Source organism: Oncorhynchus mykiss, chromosome 26, assembly GCF_057628025.1.
Source record: "Oncorhynchus mykiss isolate SJ-2025 chromosome 26, ASM5762802v1, whole genome shotgun sequence".
NCBI classification, from domain to species: Eukaryota; Metazoa; Chordata; class Actinopteri; order Salmoniformes; family Salmonidae; genus Oncorhynchus; species Oncorhynchus mykiss.
Genome location: NC_143047.1, coordinates 48,577,927 through 48,596,326, shown reverse-complemented (window position 1 = coordinate 48,596,326; position 18,400 = coordinate 48,577,927). Strand labels below are relative to the sequence as shown.

The following is an 18,400-nucleotide window of genomic DNA, read 5'->3' as shown; positions in this document are numbered from 1 at the left end:
CATTCTGAACCGTTGATCCCCTACTGAGGAGACACACAGAGATCCAGACTCATTCAGTACCGTTGATCCTCTACTGAGGAGACACACAGAGATCCAGACCGTTGATCCCCTACTGAGGAGACACACAGAGATCCAGACTCATTCTGAACCGTTGATCTCCTACTGAGGAGACACACAGAGATCCAGACTCATTCAGTACCGTTGATCCCCTACTGAGGAGACACACAGAGATCCAGACCGTTGATCCTCTACTGAGGAGACACACAGAGATCCAGACTCATTCAGTACCGTTGATCCCCTACTGAGGAAACACACAGAGATCCAGACTCATTCAGTACCGTTGATCCTCTACTGAGGAAACACACAGAGATCCAGACTCATTCAGTACCGTTGATCCTCTACTGAGGAGACACACAGAGATCCAGACCGTTGATCCCCTACTGAGGAGACACACAGAGATCCAGACTCATTCAGTACCGTTGATCCCCTACTGAGGAGACACACAGAGATCCAGACCGTTGATCCCCTACTGAGGAGACACACAGAGATCCAGACTCATTCTGAACCGTTGATCCCCTACTGAGGAAACACACAGAGATCCAGACTCATTCTGAACTGTTGATCCTCTACTGAGGAGACACAGAGATCCAGACTCATTCTGAACTGTTGATCCTCTACTGAGGAGACACACAGAGATCCAGACTCATTCTGAACCGTTGATCTCCTACTGAGGAGACACACAGAGATCCAGACTCATTCAGTACCGTTGATCCTCTACTGAGGAGACACACAGAGATCCAGACCGTTGATCCCCTACTGAGGAGACACACAGAGATCCAGACTCATTCTGTACCATTGATCCCCTACTGAGGAGACACACAGAGATCCAGACTCATTCTGAACTGTTGATCCTCTACTGAGGAGACACACAGAGATCCAGACTCATTCTGAACCGTTGATCCCCTACTGAGGAGACACACAGAGATCCAGACTCATTCTGAACCGTTGATCTCCTACTGAGGAGAAACACAGAGATCCAGACTCATTCTGAACCGTTGATCTCCTACTGAGGAGAAACACAGAGATCCAGACTCATTCTGAACCGTTGATCTCCTACTGAGGAGAAACACAGAGATCCAGACTCATTCTGAACCGTTGATCTCCTACTGAGGAGAAACACAGAGATCCAGACTCATTCTGAACCGTTGATCCCCTACTGAGGAGACACACAGAGATCCAGACCGTTGATCCCCTACTGAGGAGACACACAGAGATCCAGACTCATTCTGAACCGTTGATCCTTCGTCAGCAGATTGACGGGACCCCTCACTGTGTGTGTTTCTGCACCTTGCATTGTTTATGATTTCTCCTTTTGAGGCTGTGAACAACTCCCTCCCACCCTCCCTGGCCCAGCCTATCAGATCCCACAGCCAAACCAAACCCCACTGTCTGTCTGTCTGAGTTGTGACAGTTCAGGAAGATGCCTTCCTAACCCCGTCCTTCGCCTCTTCCTGGACAAAGCGATAGTGATTGACAGCCTGGTCCAGTTGGCATGCCGCCAGACATTAGCATGACAGCAGAACCCCTGCCGGCCAGCCTGTTGCTAGGGCAGCACCACACTGGTTCTACCGTTGCTGGGGCAACATGACAGTCAAGGCATTCTACACCAATTCAGTCTAACTGGGACGACTGCTGAAACACTATGATAGTTGGTTTGATTTGATCGTTTTTGTAGTGTGTTGTGTCCTGTCTCTGTAAGCAGGGGGCAGACATGGTGTGTGTGTCCTGTCTCTGTCAGCAGGGGGCAGACATGGTGTGTGTTGTGTGTCCTGTCTCTGTCAGCAGGGGGCAGACATGGTGTGTGTGTGTCCTGTCTCTGTCAGCAGGGGGCAGACATAGTGTGTGTGTGTCCTGTCTCTGTCAGCAGGGGGCAGACATGGTGTGTGTTGTGTCCTCTCTCTGTCAGCAGGGGGCAGACATGGTGTGTGTTGTGTGTGTCCTCTCTCTGTCAGCAGGGGGCAGACATAGTGTGTGTTGTGTGTGTCCTCTCTCTGTCAGTAGGGGGCAGACATGGTGTGTGTTGTGTGTGTCCTCTCTCTGTCAGCAGGGGGCAGACATGGTGTGTGTTGTGTTGTGTCCTGTCTCTGTCAGCAGGGGGCAGACATGGTGTGTGTTGTGTGTCCTGTCTCTGTCAGCAGGGGGCAGACATGGTGTGTGTGTGTCCTGTCTCTGTCAGCAGGGGGCAGACATGGTGTGTGTTGTGTCCTCTCTCTGTCAGCAGGGGGCAGACATGGTGTGTGTTGTGTTGTGTGTGTCCTGTCTCTGTCAGTAGGGGGCAGACATGGTGTGTGTTGTGTGTGTCCTCTCTCTGTCAGCAGGGGGCAGACATGGTGTGTGTTGTGTTGTGTCCTGTCGCTGTCAGCAGGGGGCAGACATGGTGTGTGTGTGTCCTCTCTCTGTCAGCAGGGGGCAGACATGGTGTGTGTTGTGTGTCCTGTCTCTGTCAGTAGGGGGCAGACATGGTGTGTTGTGTTGTGTGTGTCCTCTCTCTGTCAGCAGGGGGCAGACATGGTGTGTGTTGTGTGTGTCCTCTCTCTGTCAGCAGGGGGCAGACATGGTGTGTGTTGTGTGTGTCCTGTCTCTGTCAGCAGGGGGCAGACATGGTGTGTGTTGTGTCCTCTCTCTGTCAGCAGGGGGCAGACATGGTGTGTGTTGTGTCCTGTCTCTGTCAGCAGGGGGCAGACATGGTGTGTTGTGTGTGTCCTGTCTCTGTCAGCAGGGGGCAGACATGGTGTGTGTTGTGTCCTGTCTCTGTCAGCAGGGGGCAGACATGGTGTGTTGTGTGTGTCCTGTCTCTGTCAGCAGGGGGCAGACATCGTTCAGGGGAACAGTGGGTTAACTGCCTTGTTCAGGGGAACAGTGGGTTAACTGCCTTGTTCAGGGGAACAGTGGGTTAACTGCCTTGTTTAGGGGAACAGTGGGTTAACTGCCTTGTTCAGGGGAACAGTGGGTTAACTGCCTTGTTCAGGGTAACAGTGGGTTAACTGCCTTGTTCAGGGTAACAGTGGGTTAACTGCCTTGTTCAGGGTAACAGTGGGTTAACTGCCTTGTTCAGGGGAACAGTGGGTTAACTGCCTTGTTCAGGGGAACAGTGGGTTAACTGCCTTGTTCAGGGGAACAGTGGGTTAACTGCCTCGTTCAGGGGAACAGTGGGTTAACTGCCTCGTTCAGGGGAACAGTGGGTTAACTGCCTCGTTCAGGGGAACAGTGGGTTAACTGCCTCGTTCAGGGGAACAGTGGGTTAACTGCCTCGTTCATTATAACATTGGGTTAACTGCCTTGTTCAGGGGTACTGTGGGTTAACTGCCTTGTTCAGGGGTACTGTGGGTTAACTGCCTTTTTCAGGGGAACAGTGTGTTAACTACCTTGTTCAGGGGTACTGTGGGTTAACTGCCTTGTTCAGGGGAACAGTGTGTTAACTGCCTTGTTCAGGGGTACTGTGGGTTAACTGCCTTGTTTAGGGGAACAGTGGGTTAACTGCCTTGTTCAGGGGAACAGGGGGTTAACTGCCTTGTTCAGGGGAACAGTGGGTTAACTGCCTTGTTCAGGGGAACAGTGGGTTAACTGCCTTGTTCAGGGGAACAGTGGGTTAACTGCCTTGTTCAGGGGAACAGTGGGTTAACTGCCTTGTTCAGGGTAACAGTGGATTAACTGCCTTGTTCAGGGGAACAGTGGGTTAACTGCCTTGTTCAGGGGAACAGTGGGTTAACTGCCTTGTTCAGGGGCAGAATGACAGATTTTTACCTAGACTACCTGCTGGTTACTAGTCCATCACTCTAACCACTAGTCTACCTGCTGGTTACTAGTCCATCACTCTAACCACTAGTCTACCTGCTGGTTACTAGTCCAACGCTCTAACCGCTAGTCTACCTGATGGTTACTAGTCCAACGCTCTAACCACTAGACTACCTGCTGGTTACTAGTCCAACACTCTAACCACTAGTCTACCTGCTGGTTACTAGTCCAACACTCTAACCACTAATCTACCTGCTGGTTACTAGTCCAACACTCTAACCACTAGGCTACCTGCTGGTTACTAGTCCAACACTCTAACCACTAGGCTACCTGCTGGTTACTGACCCAACACTCTAACCACTAGACTACCTGCTGGTTACTAGTCCAACACTCTAACCACTAGGCTACCTGCTGGTTACTAGTCCAACACTCTAACCACTAGACTACCTGCTGGTTACTAGTCCAACACTCTAACCACTAGTCTACCTGCTGGTTACTAGTCCAACACTCTAACCACTAGTCTACCTGCTGGTTACTAGTCCAACACTCTAACCACTAGGCTACATGCCGCCCCTCCACACTAACCACTAGTCTACCTGCCGCCCCTCCACTCTAACCACTCGTCTACCTGCCGTCCCTCCACTCTAACCACTAGTCTACCTGCCGTCCCTCCCCTCTAACCACTAGTCTACCTGCCGCCTCTCCACTCTAACCACTAGTCTACCTGCCGTCCCTCCCCTCTAACCACTAGTCTACCTGCCGCCCCTCCACTCTAACCACTAGTCTACCTGCCACCCCTCCACTCTAACCACTAGTCTACCTGCCAACCCTCCACTCTAACCACTAGACTACCTGCCTCCCCTCCACTCTAACCACTAGACTACCTGCCGCCCCTCCACTCTAACCACTAGGCTACCTGCCGCCCCTCCACTCTAACCACTAGGCTACCTGCCTCCCCTCCACTCTAACAATTAGTCTACCTGCCACCCCTCCACTCTAACCACTAGGCTACCTGCCGTCCCTCCACTCTAACCACTAGGCTACCTGCCGCCCTTCCACTCTAACCACTAGTCTACCTGCCGTCCCTCCACTCTAACCACTAGGCTACCTGCTGGTTACTAGTCCAACACTCTAACCACTAGTCTACCTGCCACCCCTCCACTCTAACCACTAGGCTACCTGCCGCCCCTCCACTCTAACCACTAGTCTACCTGCCGCCCCTCCACTCTAACCACTAGTCTACCTGCCGTCCCTCCACTCTAACCACTAGGCTACCTGCCGCCCCTCCACTCTAACCACTAGTCTACCTGCCGTCCCTCCACTCTAACCACTAGTCTACCCTGCCGCCCCTCCACTCTAACCCCTAGACTACCTGCCACCCCTCCACTCTAACCACTAGTCTACCTGCCGCCCCTCCACTCTAACCACTAGGCTACCTGCCGTCTCTCCACTCTAACCAGTAGTCTACCTGCCTCCCCTCCACTCTAACCACTAGTCTACCTGCCACCCCTCCACTCTAACCACTAGTCTACCTGCCGTCCCTCCACTCTAACCACTAGGCTACCTGCCACCCCTCCACTCTAACCACTAGTCTACCTGCCGCCCCTCCACTCTAACCACTAGTCTACCTGCCGTCCCTCCACTCTAACCACTAGGCTACCTGCCACCCCTCCACTCTAACCACTAGTCTACCTGCCGTCCCTCCACTCTAACCACTAGTCTACCCTGCCGCCCCTCCACTCTAACCCCTAGACTACCTGCCACCCCTCCACTCTAACCTCTAGTCTACCTGCCGCCCCTCCACTCTAACCACTAGGCTACCTGCAGAGTGTGTGACGGTCCGTTCTGATTGTCCTCAGTTAAAAGGAGGTTCTCCAATATAAACACCCTGCTGATATTTATGTTCTACAAAGATGTTTAAATGTTTGAGACAAAGGTCAGGTCATCACAATTACACATTGGGCTAACTGTTGTGTGTGTGAGTTGGGCTAACTGTTGTGTGTGTGAGTTGGGCTAACTGTTGTGTGTGAGTTGGTCTAACTGTTGTGTGTGTGTGTTGGTCTAACTGTTGTGTGTGTGAGTTGGGCTAACTGTTGTGTGTGTGAGTTGGTCTAACTGTTGTGTGTGTGAGTTGGTCTAACTGTTGTGTTTGTGAGTTGGGCTAACTGTTGTGTGTGAGTTGGTCTAACTGTTGTGTGTGTGTGTGTTGGTCTAACTGCTGTGTGTGAGTTGGTCTAACTGTTGTGTGTGTGAGTTGGTCTAACTGTTGTGTGTGTGTGTTGGTCTAACTGCTGTGTGTGAGTTGGTCTAACTGTTGTGTGTGTGAGTTGGTCTAACTGTTGTGTGTGTGTGTGTTGGTCTAACTGCTGTGTGTGAGTTGGTCTAACTGTTGTGTGTGTGAGTTGGTCTAACTGTTGTGTGTGTGTGTTGGTCTAACTGTTGTGTGTGTGTGTTGGTCTAACTGCTGTGTGTGAGTTGGTCTAACTGTTGTGTGTGTGAGTTGGTCTAACTGTTGTGTGTGTGAGTTGGTCTAACTGTTGTGTGTGTGAGTTGGTCTAACTGTTGTGTGTGTGAGTTGGTCTAACTGTTGTGTGTGTGAGTTGGTCTAACTGTTGTGTGTGTGAGTTGGTCTAACTGTTGTGTGTGTGAGTTGGTCTAACTGTTGTGTGTGTGAGTTGGTCTAACTGTTATGTGTGTGAGTTGGTCTAACTGTTGTGTGTGTGAGTTGGTCTAACTGTTGTGTGTGTGAGTTGGTCTAACTGTTGTGTGTGTGAGTTGGTCTAACTGTTGTGTGTGAGTTGGTCTAACTGTTATGTGTGTGTGTTGGTCTAACTGTAGGGGAAACAGAGTATGGCAGTACAGTATAACGTGAGGACAATGCAGTGTACTGTAATACTGGACTACAGTAGAGCTAGCTAGGGGCTATGATGTCATGTTGGAGTCATCGACCCGGGCTTCATCCCAGGCTTCCCTCACAATGTACTCAGTCAGTGTCTGCTGCTGGAGCCCTGAGCTAATGCTTCTTTAACGACACACACACACACACACACACACACACACACACACACACACACACACACACTCACGGAAGCAGATAGATAGATAGACACGGTAGAGTACACACACACACACACTCTGCTCTGTCACTCAAACCAGCTCATCCAATCAAATCTCTATCTCTCATTCCTCAACTCAATCAACACATCCACCCCATGTCAATCAATTCAACTGGTGATCCAATGAGATGTCAGCCTGCTCTGTCAGTCCATGTCAGTGATGACCACAGTGTACAGAAGTACCACAGACTGGCTCTGACTAGCATCAACTAAAGACAGCGCACACATACTTTTCCTCAGAGAGGAACGGTCAACAGTACACTCACATCTTTCTTCTACAGTTAAAAATCAGAAGTTTGATTTTGGTGTAAGATAGTCCTCTGAGTCAAGCGAGTCTTTTCTAACTGTCGTCTGAGTCAAGAGAGTCTTTCCTAGCTGTCGTCTTGAGTCAAGAGAGTCTTTCCTAGCTGTCGTCTGAGTCAAGAGAGTCTTTCCTAGCTGTCGTCTGAGTCAAGAGAGTCTTTCCTAGCTGTCGTCTGAGTCAAGAGAGTCTCTCCTAGCTGTCGTCTGAGTCAAGAGAGTCTCTCCTAGCTGTCGTCTGAGTCAAGAGAGTCTTTCCTAGCTGTCGTCTGAGTCAAGAGAGTCTTTCCTAGCTGTCGTCTGAGTCAAGAGAGTCTTTCCTAGCTGTCGTCTGAGTCAAGAGAGTCTTTCCTAGCTGTCGTCTGAGTCAAGAGTCTTTCCTAGCTGTCCTCTGAGTCAAGAGAGTCTTTCCTAGCTGTCGTCTGAGTCAAGAGAGTCTTTCCTAGCTGTCGTCTGAGTCAAGAGAGTCTCTCCTAGCTGTCGTCTGAGTCAAGAGAGTCTTTCCTAGCTGTCGCCTGAGTCAAGAGAGTCTTTCCTAGCTGTCGCCTGAGTCAAGAGAGTCTTTCCTAGCTGTCGCCTGAGTCAAGAGAGTCTTTCCTAGCTGTCGCCTGAGTCAAGAGAGTCTTTCCTAGCTGTCGCCTGAGTCAAGAGAGTCTTTCCTAGCTGTCGTCTGAGTCAAGAGTCTTTCCTAGCTGTCGTCTGAGTCAAGAGAGTCTTTCCTAGCTGTCGTCTGAGTCAAGAGAGTCTTTCCTAGCTGTCGTCTGAGTCAAGAGAGTCTCTCCTAGCTGTCGTCTGAGTCAAGAGAGTCTTTCCTAGCTGTCGTCTGAGTCAAGAGAGTCTTTCCTAGCTGTCGTCTGAGTCAAGAGAGTCTCTCCTAGCTGAAAGTGTCTTGTTTCTACTGTGCAAGGAAACGTTGTATTGGACTGAGGAACTACTGTACTGTCTTCTAAAGGAGCCTGCCTCTATCTGTCCTGCTGGAAGTCTAAAGGACTGTCTCTCTCTCTCTCTGTGTGTCCCTCCAGAGATGCCATAGAGAAGTCTAAAGGACTGTCTCTCTCTCTGTGTGTCCCTCCAGAGATGCCATAGAGAAGTCTAAAGGAGCCTGCCTCTATCTGTCCTGCTGGAAGTCTAAAGGACTGTCTCTCTCTCTCTGTGTGTCCCTCCAGAGATGCCGTAGAGAAGTCTAAAGGAGCCTGCCTCTATCTGTCCTGCTGGAAGTCTAAAGGACTGTCTCTCTCTCTCTGTGTGTCCCTCCAGAGATGCCGTAGAGAAGTCTAAAGGAGCCTGCCTCTATCTGTCCTGCTGGAAGTCTAAAGGACTGTCTCTCTCTCTCTCTGTGTCCCTCCAGAGATGCCGTAGAGGTTGTGGCTGGTCTGTACGATCAGGTGGATGAGCTGGTTCACAAGCTGGTGATGCTGTCCAACCAACGCACTCAGGAACTGGACTTTATCATGGAGTTCAAGAGTCTGGAGCAGGGATTCAAGGAGGTGAGAGAGGCTGGGTGTTAGTGCTGGGGTATAGGGCTGGGGTATAGGGCTGGGTGTTGGGGTTGGGTTATAGGGCTGGGGTATAGGGATAGGGGCTGGGGATAGGGACAGGGGCTGGAGATAGGGGCTGGGGATGGGGATAGGGATAGGGGCTGGGGATGGGGATAGGGGGCTGGTTATAGGGATAGGGGGCTGGGATAGGGGCTGGTTATAGGATTAGGGACTGGTTATAGGGATATGGGGCTGGTTATAGGGATAGGGGGCTGAGGATAGGGGCTGGTTATAGGGATAGGGGGCTGGGGGTAGGGGCTGGTTATAGGGATAGGGGGCTGGGGGTAGGGGCTGGTTATAGGGGATAGGGGCTGGTTATAGGGATAGGGGCTGGTTATAGGGATAGGGGCTGGTTATAGGGATAGGGGCTGGTTGTAGGGATAGGGGCTGGGAATAGGGATAGGGGCTGGTTATAGGGATAGGGGGCTGGGGATAGGGGCTGGTTATAGGGATAGGGGGCTGGTTATAGGGATAGGGGCTGGTTGTAGGGATAGGGGCTGGGAATAGGGATAGGGGCTGGTTATAGGGATAGGGGGCTGGGGATAGGGGCTGGTTATAGGGATAGGGGGCTGGGGGTAGGAGCTGATTATAGGGATAGGGGGCTGGGGATAGGGGATAGGGGCTGGGAATAGGGATCGTGGCTGGGAATAGGGATAGGGGCTGGGAATAGGGATAGGGGGCTGGGAATAGGGATAGGGGGCTGGGAATAGGGGATGGGGATAGGGATAGGGGCTGGGGATGGGGATAGGGGGCTGGTTATAGGGATAGGGGGCTGGGATAGGGGCTGGTTATAGGATTAGGGACTGGTTATAGGGATATGGGGCTGGTTATAGGGATAGGGGGCTGAGGATAGGGGCTGGTTATAGGGATAGGGGGCTGGGGGTAGGGGCTGGTTATAGGGATAGGGGGCTGGGGGTAGGGGCTGGTTATAGGGGATAGGGGCTGGTTATAGGGATAGGGGCTGGTTATAGGGATAGGGGCTGGTTATAGGGATAGGGGCTGGTTGTAGGGATAGGGGCTGGGAATAGGGATAGGGGCTGGTTATAGGGATAGGGGGCTGGGGATAGGGGCTGGTTATAGGGATAGGGGGCTGGGGGTAGGAGCTGATTATAGGGATAGGGGGCTGGGGATAGGGGATAGGGGCTGGGAATAGGGATCGTGGCTGGGAATAGGGATAGGGGCTGGGAATAGGGATAGGGGGCTGGGAATAGGGATAGGGGGCTGGGAATAGGGGCTGGTTATCGGGATAGGGGGCTGGTAATAGGGATAGGGGCTGGTTATAAGGATAGGGGCTGGTTATAGGGGATAGGGGCTGGTTATAGGGATAGGGGCTGGTTATAGGGGATATGGGGCTGGTTATTGGGATAGGGGCTGGTTATAGGGATAGGGGGATGGGGATAGGGGCTGGTTATAGGGATAGGGGGCTGGGGATAGGGGCTGGTTATAGGGATAGGGGGCTGGTTATGGGGATAGGGGCTGGTTATAGGGATAGGGGCTGGTTATAGGGATAGGGGGATGGGGATAGGGTCTGGTTATAGGGATAGGGGGCTGGTTATGGGGATAGGGGCTGGTTATAGGGATAGGGGCTGGTTATAGGGGATAGGGGCTGGTTATAGGGATAGGGGCTGGTTATAGGGGATATGGGGCTGGTTATTGGGATAGGGGCTGGTTATAGGGGATATGGGCTGGTTATAGGGATAGGGGGATGGGGATAGGGGTTGGTTATAGGGATAGGGGGCTGGGGATAGGGGCTGGTTATGGGGATAGGGGGCTGGTTATGGGGATAGGGGCTGGTTATAGGGATAGGGGCTGGTTATAGGGATAGGGGGATGGGGATAGGGACTGGTTATAGGGATAGGGGGCTGGTTATGGGGATAGGGGCTGGTTATGGGGATAGGGGCTGGTTATGGGGATAGGGGCTGGTTATAGGGATAGGGGCTGGTTATGGGGATAGGGGCTGGTTATAGGGATTGGGGCTGGTTATAGGGATAGGGGCTTGGTTATAGGGATAGGGGCTGGGAATAGGGATAGGGGCTGGGAGTAGGGGGCTGGTTATAGGGATAGGGGGCTGGGGGTGGGGGCTAGTTATAGGGATAGGGGCTGGGGATAGGGGCTGGGAATATGGGATAGGGGCTGGGAATAGGGATAGGGGCTGGTTATAGGGATAGGGGGCTGGGAATAGGGGCTGGTTATAGGGGATAGGGGCTGGTTATAGGGGATAGGGGCTGGTTATAGGGATAGGGGCTGGTTATAGGGGATAGGGGCTGGTTATAGGGATAGGGGCTGGTTATTGGGATAGGGGCTGGTTATAGGGGATAGGGGCTGGTTATAGGGATAGGGGTTGGTTATAGGGATAGGGGGATGGGGATAGGGGCTGGTTATAGGGATAGGGGCTGGTTATAGGGATAGGGGGATGGGGATAGGGGCTGGTCATAGGGATAGGGGCTGGTTATAGGGATAGGGGGATAGGGATAGGGGGCTGGGGATAGGGGCTGGTTATAGGGATAGGGGGATGGGGATAGGGGCTGGGAATAGGGGCTTGGAATAGGGGCTGGGAATATGGGATAGGGGCTGGGAATAGGGATAGGGGCTGGTTATAGGGATAGAGGGCTGGGAATAGGATCTGGTTATAGGGGATAGGGGCTGGTTATATTGGATAGGGGCTGGTTATGGGGATAGGGGCTGGTTATAGGGATAGGGGCTGGTTATAGGGATAGGGGGATGGGGATAGGGGCTGGTTATAGGGATAGGGGCTGGTTATAGGGATAGGGGCTGGTTATAGGGATAGGGGGATGGGGATAGGGGCTGGTCATAGGGATAGGGGCTGGTTATAGGGATAGGGATAGGGGGCTGGGGATAGGGGCTGGTTATAGGGATAGGGGTATGGGGATAGGGGCTGGTTATAGGGATAGGGGCTGGTTATAGGGATAGGGGCTGGTTATAGGTATAGGGGGATGGGGATAGGGGCTGGTTATAGGGATAGAGGCTGGTTATAGGGATAGGGGGCTGGTTATAGGGATAGGGGGCTGGGGATAGGGATAGGGGCTGGTTATAGGGATAGGGGGATGGCGATAGGGGCTGGTTATAGGGATAGGGGCTGGTTATAGGGATAGGGGGCTGGTTATAGGGATAGGGGGCTGGGGTTAGGGATAGGGGGCTGGTTATAGGGATAGGGGCTGGTTATTGGGATAGGGGCTGGTTATAGGGGATATGGGTTGGTTATAGGGATAGGGGCTTGTTATAGGGATAGGGGCTGTTTATAGGGGCTGGGGATATGGGCTGGTTATAGGGGCTGGTTATAGGGGATAGCGGCTGTTTATAAGGGCTGGGGATATGGGCTGGTTATAGGGGATAGCGGCTGGTTATAGGGGCTGGTTATAGGGGATAGCGGCTGTTTATAGGGGCTGGGGATATGGGCTGGTTATAGGGGATAGCGGCTGGTTATAGGGGCTGGGACTCTGAATCGAGCAGGAACTAAAAATTTATCATGTTTCAGGAGCCTGGAGAGGGAGTCAAGGAGGTACATAACAGCTTATAACTCAGCTATGATGCATTATAGCAGAGTCTTCCAAATTAGGGGTCCTGATATGAAAATGGTTTCATAGACCATTCTGGGTATCAAATCAAATCAAATCAAATTGTATTTGTCACATACACATGGTTAGCAGATGTTAATGCGAGTGTAGCGAAATGCTTGTGCTTCTAGTTCCGACAATGCAGTAATAACAAGTAATCTAACTAACAATTCCAAAACTACTGTCTTGTACACAGTGTAAGGGGATAAAGAATATGTACATAAGGATATATGAATGAGTGATGGTACAGAGCAGCATAGGCAAGATACAGTAGATGGTATCGAGTACAGTATGTACAAATGAGATGAGTATGTAAACAAAGTGGCATAGTTTAAAGTGGCTAGTGATACATGTATTACATAAGGATACAGTCGATGATATAGAGTACAGTATATACGTATGCATATGAGATGAATAATGTAGGGTAAGTAACATTATATAAGGTAGCATTGTTTAAAGTGGCTAGTGATATATTTTACATCATTTCCCATCAATTCCCATTATTAAAGTGGCTGGAGTTGAGTCAGTGTCAGTGTGTTGGCAGCAGCCACTCAGTGTTAGTGGTGGCTGTTTAACAGTCTGATGGCCTTGAGACAGAAGCTGTTTAACAGTCTGATGGCCTTGAGACAGAAGCTGTTTTTCAGTCTCTCGGGAGGTTAAAGTAAACAGAGAGATTTATGTTTTCTTCCTACACGTGGCTCTATCTTGTTTAAAATCAAATAACATTTTATTGGTCAGATACACATGGTTAGCAGATGTTATTGTGTAGTGAAATGCTATGTGCTTCTAGCTCCGACAATGCAGTAATATCTAACAATTTCCACAACATAATTGTACACGTAAATCTAAGTAGGAATGAGTTAAGACTTTATACATATGGACTAGTGATGTCAGAGCGGAACGGACTAAGATACAGTAGAATAGTATTGAAAACCAGTATATACATATGAGATGAGTAATGCATAGACTAAGATACAGTAGAATAGTATAGAAAACCAGTATATACATACGGCTTAAAGGTGCAATGTGCAGAAATCGCTCCGTCATTTCCTGGTTGATAAAATCCTAATAGTTCCCCAAATTTCAGTTTCTGTGACAAAACAAACAAGTCCAGTGTAGAGAGTCATTGTACCATCTAAACCGCTGTGGAATATATTTCTAATAACTCTGACTCACTCCAACATCTTCTGACTCACTCCAACATCTTCTAACTCACTCCAACATCTTCTGACTCACTCCAACATCTTCTGACTCACTCCAACATCTTCTAACTCACTCCAACATCTTCTGACTCACTCCAACATCTTCTAACTCACTCCAACATCCTCTGACTCACTCCAACATCGTCTAACTCACTCCTCACTCCATCATCTTCTGACTCACTCCAACATCTTCCAACTCACTCCAACATCATCTGACTCCCTCCAACATCTTCTGACTCACTCCAACCTCTTCTAACTCACTCCAACATCTTCTTACTCACTCCAACATCTTCTGACTCACTCCAACATCTTCTGACTCACACCAACATCATCTGACTCACACCAACATCTTCTGACTCCCTCCAACATCCCTCCAACATCATCTGACTCACTCCAACATCTTCTGACTCACACCAACATCATCTGACTCACACCAACATCTTCTGACTCCCTCCAACCTCTTCTAACTCACTCCAACATCTTCTGACTCACTCCAACATCCCTCCAACATCATCTGACTCACTCCAACATCTTCTGACTCACTCCAACATCTTCTAACTCACTCCAACATCCCTCCAACATCTTCTGACTCACTCCAACATCTTCTGACTCACTCCAACATCTTCTAACTCACTCCAACATCATCTGACTCACTCCAGCATCTTCTGACTCACTCCAACATCTTCTGACTCACTCCAACATCATCTGACTCACTCCAACATCTTCTGACTCACTCCAGCATCTTCTGACTCACTCCAACATCTTCTGACTCACTCCAACATCATCTGACTCACTCCAACATCTTCTGACTCACTCCAACCTCTTCTAACTCCCTCCAACCTCTTCTAACTCACTCCAACATCTTCTGACTCACTCCAACATCCCTCCAACATCATCTGACTCACTCCAACATCTTCTGACTCACTCCAACATCTTCTAACTCACTCCAACATCCCTCCAACATCTTCTGACTCACTCCAACATCTTCTGACTCACTCCAACATCTTCTAACTCACTCCAACATCATCTGACTCACTCCAGCATCTTCTGACTCACTCCAACATCTTCTGACTCACTCCAACATCATCTGACTCACTCCAACATCTTCTGACTCACTCCAACCTCTTCTAACTCACTCCAACATCTTCTGACTCACTCTAACATCCCTCCAACATCATCTGACTCACTCCAACATCTTCTGACTCACTCCAACATCTTCTAACTCACTCCAACATATTCTGACTCACTCCTCACTCCAACATCTTCTGACTCACTCCTCACTCCAACATCCTCTAACTCACTCCAACATCTTCTGACTCACTCCAACATCTTCTGACTCACTCCAACATCTTCTGACTCACTCCAACATCTTCTGACTCACTCCAACATCTTCTAACTCATTCCAACATCTTCTAACTCACTCTAACATATTCTGACTCACTCCAACATCATCTGACTCACTCCAACATCTTCTGACTCACTCCAACATCTTCTAACTCACTCCAACATATTCTGACTCACTCCAACATATTCTGACTCACTCCAACATATTCTGATTCACTCCAACATCATCTGACTCACTCCAACATCTTCTGACATAAGAACAGTCCCAAAATAAACATTTGTTATCAATAGATATTTTAAATCTGTGTATAATAAAGGTAGGAGAGAGTCGTCTGAGAACGCTTGGAGAGCTGGAGGATTCTAGTAGAGGGAATAGTAACATATTGACCTTTGTGTGTGTGTGTGTGTGTGTGTGTGTGTGTGTGTGTGTGTGTGTGTGTGTGTGTGTGTGTGTGTGTGTGTGTGTGTGCAGGTGAGTGACTGGATTGAGGAGGTTGGAGAGAGTCGTCTGAGAACGCTCGGAGAGCTGGAGGATTCTCTGGAGCAGCTGCACAGGAAACAGACCCTCTTCAGAGACTTCTACACTGCTGCCTACGTAGGTACCTCTGGCTGACTGTCTGGCTGACTGTCTGGCTGACTGACTGACTGGCTGACTGTCTGACTGACTGGCTGGCTGGCTGGCTGACTGGCTGACTGACTGGCTGTCTGACTGGCTGTCTCTCTCTCCCTCTACACTGCTGCCTACGTAGGTACCTCTGACTGACTGACTGACTGACTGGTTGACTGGCTGACTGTCTGTCTGTCTGGCTGACTGACTGACTGGCTGTCTGACTGACTGGCTGGCTGACTGACTGACATCCACGGTTACATGTCATGGGCCAGTATCACTTCATAATGTAGGCTATGGGATCGTGCACAGACACAATGCACACAAACACTAAATACTTCCTCCATGCTAGCTAACAACCACATTATAATGTCAATACTAGCTAGTATTCACATTATAATTAAATCACAATGGATTTGTTTCCATGAAACAGCCGCCTGTCAATTAGCTGCCGACTTAGTGCAGTGTTCTTAGCTAGCTAGCTATGTTGCGCTAGCTAGCGAATATGCTAACGTTAGTGAGCTAAATATTTGGCTATGGGCTGCCGCTGGCAGTATGGGATCGTGGAGAGTGAATTCAGTTGTTTTTTTAGTTATCCAGCTGTGGGATCTGGCTGTTATCTACAGGGGCTTTATACAAAATAGCAACATTAGCGCAGCTAGCTAGATAGCTAGATAACGTTGGAATGTAGACCATAAACTAAGCTGATAACACGGACATGCGTTGCCAAACAACACTACTGCCACCTTCTGGTTTGGAGTGTTTTAACAAGGCTTGGTGACTGACGACTTCAAGGTCTTTGCTGTGGGAACACAAAAGAGAGGTGTTAAGTAATGTCGACAGGCAAACAATCCTACCGGTGTGTGTGAGCTATACAAGTTACTGTCTGTTCTGTCCAATAGGAGCACTGTAAGGGTTAGAGTTTACTGTCTGTCCTATAGGAACACTGTAAGGGTTAGAGTTGACTGTCTGTTCTGTCCTATAGGAACACTGTAAGGGTTAGAGTTGACTGTCTGTTCTGTCCTATAGGAGCACTGTAAGGGTTAGAGTTGACTGTCTGTTCTGTCCTATAGGAACACTGTAAGGGTTAGAGTTGACTGTCTGTTCTGTCCTATAGGAACACTGTAAGGGTTAGAGTTGACTGTCTGTTCTGTCCTATAGGAACACTGTAAGGGTTAGAGTTGACTGTCTGTTCTGTCCTATAGGAACACTGTAAGGGTTAGAGTTGACTGTCTGTTCTGTCCTATAGGAGCACTGTAAGGGTTAGAGTTGACTGTCTGTTCTGTCCTATAGGAACACTGTAAGGGTTAGAGTTGACTGTCTGTTCTGTCCTATAGGAACACTGTAAGGGTTAGAGTTGACTGTCTGTTCTGTCCAATAGGAACACTGTAAGGGTTAGAGTTGACTGTCTGTTCTGTCCAATAGGAACACTGTAAGGGTTAGAGTTGACTGTCTGTTCTGTCCAATAGGAACACTGTAAGGGTTAGAGTTGACTGTCTGTTCTGTCCAATAGGAACACTGTAAGGGTTAGAGTTGACTGTCTGTTCTGTCCTATAGGAACACTGTAAGGGTTAGAGTTGACTGTCTGTTCTGTCCAATAGGAGCACTGTAAGGGTTAGAGTTCACTGTCTGTTCTGTCCTATAGGAACACTGTAAGGGTTAGAGTTGACTGTCTGTTCTGTCCTATAGGAACACTGTAAGGGTTAGAGTTGACTGTCTGTTCTGTCCAATAGGAGCACTGTAAGGGTTAGAGTTCACTGTCTGTTCTGTCCTATAGGAACACTGTAAGGGTTAGAGTTGACTGTCTGTTCTGTCCAATAGGAGCACTGTAAGGGTTAGAGTTGACTGTCTGTCCTATAGGAACACTGTAAGGGTTAGAGTTGACTGTCTGTTCTGTCCTATAGGAACACTGTAAGGGTTAGAGTTCACTGTCTGTTCTGTCCTATAGGAACACTGTAAGGGTTAGAGTTGACTGTCTGTTCTGTCCAATAGGAACACTGTAAGGGTTAGAGTTCACTGTCTGTTCTGTCCTATAGGAGCACTGTAAGGGTTAGAGTTGACTGTCTGTTCTGTCCTATAGGAACACTGTAAGGGTTAGAGTTGACTGTCTGTTCTGTCCTATAGGAACACTGTAAGGGTTAGAGTTGACTGTCTGTTCTGTCCTATAGGAGCACTGTAAGGGTTAGAGTTGACTGTCTGTTCTGTCCTATAGGAACACTGTAAGGGTTAGAGTTGACTGTCTGTTCTGTCCTATAGGAGCACTGTAAGGGTTAGAGTTGACTGTCTGTTCTGTCCTATAGGAACACTGTAAGGGTTAGAGTTGACTGTCTGTTCTGTCCTATAGGAACACTGTAAGGGTTAGAGTTGACTGTCTGTTCTGTCCTATAGGAACACTGTAAGGGTTAGAGTTGACTGTCTGTTCTGTCCTATAGGAACACTGTAAGGGTTAGAGTTGACTGTCTGTTCTGTCCTATAGGAACACTGTAAGGGTTAGAGTTGACTGTCTGTTCTGTCCTATAGGAACACTGTAAGGGTTAGAGTTGACTGTCTGTTCTGTCCTATAGGAACACTGTAAGGGTTAGAGTTGACTGTCTGTTCTGTCCTATAGGAACACTGTAAGGGTTAGAGTTCACTGTCTGTTCTGTCCTATAGGAGCACTGTAAGGGTTAGAGTTGACTGTCTGTTCTGTCCTATAGGAACACTGTAAGGGTTAGAGTTGACTGTCTGTTCTGTCCAATAGGAACACTGTAAGGGTTAGAGTTGACTGTCTGTTCTGTCCAATAGGAACACTGTAAGGGTTAGAGTTGACTGTCTGTTCTGTCCTATAGGAGCACTGTAAGGGTTAGAGTTGACTGTCTGTTCTGTCCAATAGGAACACTGTAAGGGTTAGAGTTGACTGTCTGTTCTGTCCAATAGGAACACT

The 18,400-nt window shown here is 49.2% G+C and overlaps 1 protein-coding gene across 5 annotated transcripts in view; it reads left to right on the top strand.

Annotated features, from left to right (window-relative positions):
- The window catches only part of plekhg4 (pleckstrin homology and RhoGEF domain containing G4), a 257,371-nt gene that overhangs the window by 151,639 nt on the left and 87,332 nt on the right, over positions 1-18,400 (top strand). For all 5 annotated transcript variants that reach the window (XM_090223345.1, XM_090223344.1, XM_090223343.1 and 2 more), the window contains 2 exons: positions 8,560-8,698; positions 15,343-15,465. In XM_090223345.1, the coding sequence (XP_090079471.1) occupies positions 8,560-8,698; positions 15,343-15,465 (262 nt within the window). The remainder of the gene's footprint in view (positions 1-8,559; positions 8,699-15,342; positions 15,466-18,400) is intronic.